Here is an 8,598-nt window from a genome sequence, read left to right on the forward strand (position 1 = left end):
TTGTGTGCAGTGTAGTGCAAAGACGATAAATCATGCACAACAATTAAAAGCAAACACCGCTTCAATGATTCAAAAGTTAAATCACAATTCTAATTCACCAAGCCAAATCAAGTGATTTCTTTTTCATGAAATTATCTGGCCTAAGTCCTCTTTGAGTCCCCAGTGGAGTCGCCAAGCTGTCGCGACCTAAAAAAAAATAGACGAGTTAATTTTCGGGCTAATGGATTATCGGGTTAATTAATTAACTAACCTAACTCGGACTCTCCCAAGTCCATACCAAATCGCAACTTATGGTTCATGTGATTATCTTGCAAAAGATTTTTCATTTTTTGGAGCCGCCACTAATCATTTTTGGTAGGTTGATTAGAAACCTAAATAAAATAGCGGGAGAAAACTATCTTATTTCCGCGAACCGGAGATTTTGAATTCGGGGATTTGGTTACGTCAGATTTCTCTAACGCCCTTTCGGTACCATTTTCATGAAAAATATTTGATTTGGCAATTTTGATGGATTTTGCTTGAAATTCAAAGATGCAATTTTTTTGGTTTTTTCTTCTTTTTTATGGGGATGTAAAACATTGAACTTTGTACGATATACACCATGGGTGATTTAGAAAGAAAGAAAACGCAGCCAGTCACGAGTATTTATAAAAATAAATTAACATGTAATAATGCTAAAATTTGGAACACGTGGCATGTCTAAAATAAACAAACAAATGTTCAAACCAAACGATTACATTTTTGTAGATCGAGATGGAAAGGATTACCTTCTATTACATAAAATCTTACTCACATACACATTATAGTTCCCTTCAAGATCTCGGAGCCGGAAGAACGCGGCTGTCGTCGAAAATGGCAAGCAATGGCGTTGTTGGGTTGCGAGGGGCGAAATATGTGTCGGGACTCGTCGAAGATGATGCTCGACTAAAACACTTTTCTTCACTCTCGAATTTTCTCTTCTGATTTTTCTCAAGAACTCTCTTTTTCCTCTCTAAAAATTCCTCTCAAAAACTCTCTCAAAACTCTCTCAATTCTCTTCCACTCTTCCTAAAAAACTCTCTCAATTCTCTTCTACTCTCTCTCTCAATTCTCTTCCACTTCCCCCTTCTCTAAAACTCTTCTCAAGAGCTCTCTCTTTTATAGGCAAAGTTCTTCATCCTTCATTCTTCACCTTCATTTCTTCACCTTCCATCTTCATCTTCTCTTCTTCATCTTCATTTCTTCACCTTCCATTTTCATCTTCCCTTCTTCATCTTCATTTCTTCACCTTCCATTTTCATCTTCCCTTCATTATCTTCCCTTCATCATCTTCCCTTCTTCATCTTCTTTTCATTATCTTCCCTTCATCATCTTCCCTTCTTCATCTTCTTTTGGTATTTGCAATACAGTCCCCGAAGTTCCAAGTATTTGCAATACTGATCCCCGAAATTTTAAGTATTTGCAATACAGTCCTTGAAGTTTCAAATCTTCTCGGTGTATTTTTCCATCCCGTGCCTAGTCTAGACGCATGCTAAATTAAGTGTTCTGCTTGCCCGATTATATGCCAATGCAATGTACGCTAAAAATAAATATGTGAGATGATTTTTTATAATTTTTATGCAAAAAATAGATTAATCAAAATTTAGGCGTCAACATACACATCTTTGCAATTACTTTTCATAAACTCGAAAAATAAAAATAAAAATCTCCAATGGACGTAAGGTTAAAAATTTTCTAAAAAATTTTGGGATTTAATTTAAATTATTTCCTAAGCTTTTGAGGAAATCTTAAATCGGGCCATGTTCAATCAAGTCCGTTTTTAATTTTGAAAATACATTGAAAATACAAAAAAAAAAAAATTCATTCGTATTGCATATCATATAGGTTAGAATGCATATTTTAAATTGCCATGTCATACTTTGCCCGGTTATTATGCCATGTCATTCGTACGTGTGTCGCATTTATAAGTTATCAGCTAATATACATATAGTAATTGTCAAGTCATTGCATATAGTTAGAACATGTCATTTGCATGCTTTATTTTTTATTAGTTAACTCTTGCATATAGGATAATTCAACATTAAATTTGCATGCTTTGCATATCATCTATCATTTAGGTAGTTTCATCTATGCATTCATGTCATGCATTCTTCTAAAAAGAGAGAACACAAAAACACCTCATTTGAGCTTAAAAGTAAATTCAATCAAGATTGAGTTGTCAAGTCTACGATTTACATAGAATTAAGGGACCGAAAGGGCATTTAGCTTTAATTAGTTAATGTAACCAAGTTCTCGAATCTTTAATCTTTGGCTCGTAGGAATAAAATAGTTCTCCAGCTATTTTATTTAGGTTTTCTAACCAACCTACCAAAAATGGTTAGTGACGACTTTGAATTCTAAATCATTCTAATTAATCAAAGTTACAATTTGGTAGGGCCTGAAAGATTTCGTATTAGGTTAGTCTTTAATTAACCCGATAATCCATTAGCCTAAAGTTAAATGTAGGTCGCAACAATATCTCTAACCACCACGGAAACCTCCAGTTCTCACTCAGTTTATACAATCAATTTGATCATTCACACTTTTTCTTTTGCCTTACCATGATGTTTATGACTGCATCTAGGACTTTGTTGTAGTTGTTTACTTATGTACTTTTAACACCGTCGTATGAATCGCCGCTGCTCTTAAACCTCCCTTGTATGCAACATAGCCGAATTTCAAGATGATGAGTAGAGCAATTATCTAGTTCCTTTTCAATTCTAGATATGACAGTATTTCCACAATCCTGACAAATTTGATGTGAATGAAAGCCATTTGCTCCATTTGATGGCTTCTTAAGCATTTATTTCACAGTGGCATCAGTCACAGAGAAGAGGAGAGCATAAGAGGCCATCACAAACATATTAGCTCCATCATGCAGCATCAGCTAAATATTTTCACTTGCTATAAAAAGGTCTGGACCAATCCACGGGGTAATCCTTGCTCGCCTAGACCGCACACAGTCAAAACCCCGTACAGAGCTTTCTGGACATTTTGCTAGTCCAGCAAGATTTCACCAACTTGAAATGTTGCCATGCTACAGTTCTCTAAAATTAGGACAATGTAAACCATAATACCTCAAGATTCCATGGCTCATTGCACCATCACACACATGCATGATCAAAATGATCAGACGCAACACCTGTTGGACGAGCTTTGCTCGCTTCACCGTACAAATTTGTATGTTAGGAGTCAGGACTTAGGAGCTAAGATATCTGAAATGAACTTCCACGTAGTTGAAATTGCAAAAGTGCCAAATGCTGAGGATATTATCATCAGCAGGAGAACAGATCTAGTCTGTGTTTAGGCAAAATTGCAAAAATAACTCCTTGGAAACACTAGGAAACCAATACAGATAGCATTCATTCAATTTATTGAGAGATCAAGCCAAAGAGCACCATGCGAGAACAAGAACTTAAGACTCAGGTAACACTAAATTAGCTCACTAATTCTAATTGAGATGCTAAAATGCCAGACGACGTTTCTTTTGAATTTACAGTTCCAAGTGCAGTCATAATCAGTCATTGCAGAAGCAGCCAAGTATCTTTAGTACCTTACATACGAGATCAAGTTGCAAAAACACATTCCATTTGCGGTGATTGGGAAAACATTTCTTTATTCTATTCTTGCGTCAGATTAACAAATCATGCTTAACTTGTAATGTAAGACAAATCTAAGAGTCAACAGTAAGATAAGCTTCCTCTGCAAACCAAAATCTGTGCTATGGCTAGTTGAACAACAACCAATTCAACTGGTCATTGTAAATTTTTAACCTCATCGACTCAAACGAGGGTTTCCAGTTGTGTAAAGTAAGTTGCAGAGAAGGCAAAAGAGGAAAATCTTCGATGGTGTTACTTGAGTGAACAAATACCTCTCCATCAAGGACCCATCATGAGCTGCATACAAAACATCAAGTTTAATTATTTCTTGCTTCAGCCCACAAATAAAGATGATAATTCTTCGAAGTTAAATATGTCAGCTGCTACTTACCTGCAATCTTCTCTAACAAGTCTAGTGCTGTTTCGGTTAGCAGAATCAGCAACCCCACGTCCGTTGATATCAGAGGCTGGACAGGTATTTTGCACTGATGTAGACTTTTGAAAATCGCCATTTCTTCCTTGGAACTGGGATAAGGAACGAAACTATTATAGGCTAACAATTGTGTATGATACTACTTCATTCAAGTTGGGAACCCACAAGAGGTAAGCTTATTGTGTTTTTCGAATTTCATGACCATTCTACCACCGTCTCCTTATAAAACATTTTTGTTTATGGCGTAACCCCATCAATGAACATGGTAATTAGTGAACCTAAGTAACGGTACACCAGCATACTATAACACGTAAACTCAGCATCTCTTTGAACATCCCAATTAAGTAGAAATCAACTAACCTGACTGGATGTATGATTTGTTACGCAACTGGCACTATCGACGTTCTGAATCGACTCCTTTAGACTGGAAGTTGTGGCCGCATCTGTATTTTCCATAGTACCCGGCCCTCCAAAGGTAGAGGTTTTTGGCCCTGTTCCCGGCTTTAAAAGAGGCACTCCTGGAAATGGAACTAAGGACGACAGGCATGGCATCGACATAGGAAGTCCTTGACCAGGAAGACCCATCAATGGAAAGTTTGGCGCAACTGTACGGTGCAAAGTGTTCGAGGCAGACACATGAGGCATGGGGACATGTGTTCCACAATTCACGCCGACCATGCCCACACCCAAACCCATCCCAATACCCATCGGCGAAAATTGAGCCATCTGTGAGGGATGTATTCGCTGAATTCCCGTCGGAAACATCATTGGTGGCATGTACAAGCCATTTGCCATTGACATCATCTGGTGAAAGAGGGAAATGGACAGCAAATGCACTTTAGGAAAGGTCTAGTTTGTCTACAAAAAGGTCAAACAATCATGTCTATTGTTACATATTCTACAGAGAAAAAGAGAGGAGGCTGGTGTACCTGAACTTGGAGTTGAAGCGACTTCAGATACTCAATGGCCTCATCAAGCATTGATGCTTTGTCCACCTTGCAATAGCAAATTAACAGAATCGGCAAAGTAAATGTGTTGACTGTCAAGTAGTAAATGATTTCCTTAACAGAAGTCTAAATGTCTGAATTGCACCTAGCTCATGCACGGAGGATTGAGTGTTGCATAATGAATGTCGACACTCCAAGCAAGGAGTCGCAGATTTTGGTTGACGGTTTATGCTTGATGTTCAACTTGACGTCATAAACGACATTTAGTCGCAAATTCTAGTTATAGAATGCCAAAGAGTTTCAATTAAACTTAAATGTCAGATAGTTAAATTTATCTCGAAAGGTCATGAAACAAAGTGCAAAGCATTTTTTTTTTTTTTTTGGTTGGCAGGGGAGCAGGGGCTTTGGGGAGGAGGAGGAGAGGAAGGTCACAAGGAAAAAGAATCAAACATAAAACTGTCAACCTTATTGCAGTTTGGTATAAGTTCTTGCAATGCACGCATCTTCTCGTTGATCCTGTCCCTCCTTCTCTGTTTATGATAGGGTGAAAAGCAACTTCATATGACAAGAACTGATAATATACCGACAAAAAGGAGAAACCATATCCTTTCAGATAAAGTTATTGAATGCAAGGCAGATCCATACCCTTTCAGATAAATTATGTACTTCGGCTGCTCGGCTTCTCTTGGAACTAGTACTGCGAGCAGTTGCTGCTACCGCTTTTTTCACGCCAACTGAATCTTCATCAACATCCTGCACATAATTGCAAGTCTTGTTAGAAAATGGAAGATTAGATTCATGAAGACACCTCCAAATGAACACAGGTAGAAACATCAGACTAACTTCAGCAAGGTCAGAATTGTCGGCGCTAGGACATTTCCTCTTTAAACTGCACGGTGGAGCATCTGAAGCTCTCTCTGCACTGTTTCCCGAGCAAACAGAGGAAGAGGCAGCGACAAGCTCTATCATCTTGTCGTTGTCTGGTGATCCTTTACTTGAACTCGCACAAAAACTTTGATCAGCACTTTTATCATTCTTCAAAGCATCTTCTTGGCAAATCAAGGGCTTTGAGGCAACCATTGGTTGCTCCCTTTGGACTTGGCAATTTGAACTTGCTTCCGTCCTTGGACAAACACTCAAGTTGCTCGCCAGATTATCAGCAGTAATGTTATCATTAGCTGAAGAATACTTTTCTTTCCATGCAGTTCTCTCCAAGTTCGATGAGCCCAAGCCGCTGGCTCTGGCATGGTTCTCTATATTGGAGTGGGAAGGAGCGGCCACTCTTGCAAAATGAGAGAAGTTGATAAAATTAGAACTTTTGGCAGACAGTGTGGTATCCTTAGCTTGACCTTGTTCACTTGTAGATCCAACTGCTAATCTTGGCAACCGACTAAAGTCTCCAAAAGTAGAATTGTAGCTAATACCGCCTTTACTAGAACCGAGAGTGTCCATGACTCCTTGCTGAAGAGACGGCAATGCTGTATTCATTCCCATTCCAGTTATCTCAACGTCTGCTGCAGAAGGAACCTTGGCACCGTTCACACGCTCTGGACAAACCTCCTCTTTATTTTTACTCTTTTGGGTTGAATCAAAACTATACAGATTGGAAAGCTCATTTACTGGGACACCCGGCAATTCAGGGAGGAAATCGGAGCTGTAATCATTTCGTAAAGGCTCATTGATGGGACAATTAAACCAGGGCACGATATCCTCATCATGGGTCAAACACATTTCGCTGGGCGGTGTGGACATTGGGAATTCACTCAACCCAGAGTCCAGCTCTGCCTCAAACTTTTTAGCATTCGAAGCAGCACCATTGCCCACACCTTTACCGCTAATCCAAGGACTCTGAGAAGTGAATTCAGACGGTAAACCAAAACTAGATTGGCTCTTTTTGGGCCTACTGGACTGTCCTTGCATCACGACCTGACCATTTTCCCATCTAAGCTCAACAAACTCATTCTCTGGTCTGCATATAACACACGAATGGCGCATAGTCGGATTCACCATTAATAGGTGAACTTGGAACAATAACTCACACAAGCATGAAGTTTCCAATAAAGTGGGAGATAAAATAACTTACATGAATGACAGATCTGCTGAACATGATTGGCCCCTGTCTTGGCTTGAATTGAGCTTCTCTTGAGCCCTTCTATACAGCTCAAACAATGGCATTTTCAAGAGTTGGAACCACTGCTATGTCCCCAAAATATGCATAAAGGCACAGATTGGACCTTTCACAAACATAAAGAGGCAAATCCTGAAAGAGCTCAGAAACACAGAAGTCCACAAGTGCTCAAAACTTTTCTCTGTTTGAGCAAAACCCCTCTTCAAGGCAACTCCAGGAGAAGGGAAATTAGCACATAAACAAGGAGCCCCTCCTTTTATAGTCACAAAAAAATTGCAGCGAAGTCGTTATCGATACGTTTAAACATGATTAATGTAATTTAATCAGCATAATCAAAGAATAAAAAGTTCTTGGTCAAAACAATTCTTTAATGCTTCCAAAAGACGCCCCCTCCAAAAACAGAAAAAAAAAAAAAAAAACTCGAATTCAGTACTTTCTTGGAGGAAAGTGAGATCCTATGCACTTTATTGCACTAAAACTTAGATTACCCAGAAAAAATAAATCTGTGAAGATTATGGGAGGATCACGGAGCTCACAGAAAACCGCAAAACAACACAAAAAATATCCAATCTTCCACAAATGAGCACGCGACAGCACCAGAATCGCATGCATATGATTGCAAAGGAGCGAACTTTGAAGCTCTCTCGAACCAGTCGAAGTACGGAGTAACTCTAATCCACATGCACTAAAAAGTCTGTCGTAAGATGACGAAAGAGAATCAGAGAGATTTGGTGGAGATTATGAGCGGCCCAAGTGGGGAGTGGAAGACGGCGAAATGTTTGCAGGATTGCAAGAGAAAGAAGAGATTGCCGAGAAAATTACAAAAGTTCGTGCCTTTTTGGCGTTTGTAACTTGGGTCAGCATTGACTTGCTGCTGCATAAGGATTTTAGATCTAAATTTCCAAGGGAAAACAGCCAATAAATAATTATAGAATCACCAAAACTATTTTGCAAAAGAAATTTGTTAGGCAGCGTCAGAAATTGATATAATTTTCAATGTATTAAGTACTACTCTTATGAAGAGTGTATAATCGATATTTCGAAATTGATTTTGTAAACATGACACTTTACAATATGACGTAAGAGCCACATCCAGCTCGGTTATTAATATGTTTGGATTGATTTCATATCAGCTTTCAATACACCACTGGATAAATCGAAATTCATATCCCTCCATTACTCTCGAAAATAATATCAACTCGTGGGATGATAGGAGTGCTAGAAGGTTTAAAAAGTATTTAATGATTTTTCATCTCTCTTTCTTTTCTGTGAGGCTAGTGGAAAGCCACCTATTTTCTTAAGTGTGCGACCTGGACATTGTATCCCTTCAAAATGTCGTATTTTGCAATTCTTATGTTATCGCTTTGCATGTTGATGTGGTGTCACTTAATTAATCAACTGCAATTGTTTCGAATGCATGTTTGCTTTTTGCGAAATTTTTAAATAAGGACTTCAAGTGCTATCATTTTTTCA

At 38.6% G+C, this 8,598-nt stretch overlaps 1 protein-coding gene across 5 annotated transcripts; it reads right to left on the reverse strand.

Annotated features, from left to right (window-relative positions):
• Window positions 1-2,706: 2,706 nt before the first annotated feature.
• Window positions 2,707-7,968, reverse strand: LOC115728865 (transcription factor PIF3-like). 5 transcript variants are annotated; one of them, XM_048281096.1, is made up of 9 exons: window positions 7,081-7,967; window positions 5,841-6,966; window positions 5,643-5,750; window positions 5,462-5,527; window positions 4,980-5,045; window positions 4,411-4,854; window positions 4,009-4,142; window positions 3,890-3,914; window positions 2,707-3,315 (listed from the first exon to the last, which is right to left on the reverse strand). In XM_048281096.1, the coding sequence occupies exons 1-8, from the start codon at window positions 7,170-7,172 to the stop codon at window positions 3,908-3,910; spliced, it is 2,043 nt and encodes a 680-aa protein (XP_048137053.1). In that variant the 5' UTR covers window positions 7,173-7,967; the 3' UTR covers window positions 2,707-3,315; window positions 3,890-3,907. The 5 variants fall into 5 exon arrangements, with proteins under 5 accessions (XP_048137053.1, XP_030515140.1, XP_030515138.1 ...); XM_030659280.2 differs by lacking the exon at window positions 2,707-3,315 and having other exon boundaries at window positions 3,679-3,928; window positions 4,012-4,142; window positions 7,081-7,257; window positions 7,723-7,968; XM_030659278.2 differs by lacking the exon at window positions 2,707-3,315 and having other exon boundaries at window positions 3,679-3,928; window positions 4,012-4,142; window positions 7,081-7,498; window positions 7,559-7,968.
• Between the last annotated feature and the right edge of the window lie 630 nt (window positions 7,969-8,598).

This window comes from Rhodamnia argentea, chromosome 6, assembly GCF_020921035.1.
Source record: "Rhodamnia argentea isolate NSW1041297 chromosome 6, ASM2092103v1, whole genome shotgun sequence".
NCBI classification, from domain to species: domain Eukaryota; kingdom Viridiplantae; phylum Streptophyta; class Magnoliopsida; order Myrtales; family Myrtaceae; genus Rhodamnia; species Rhodamnia argentea.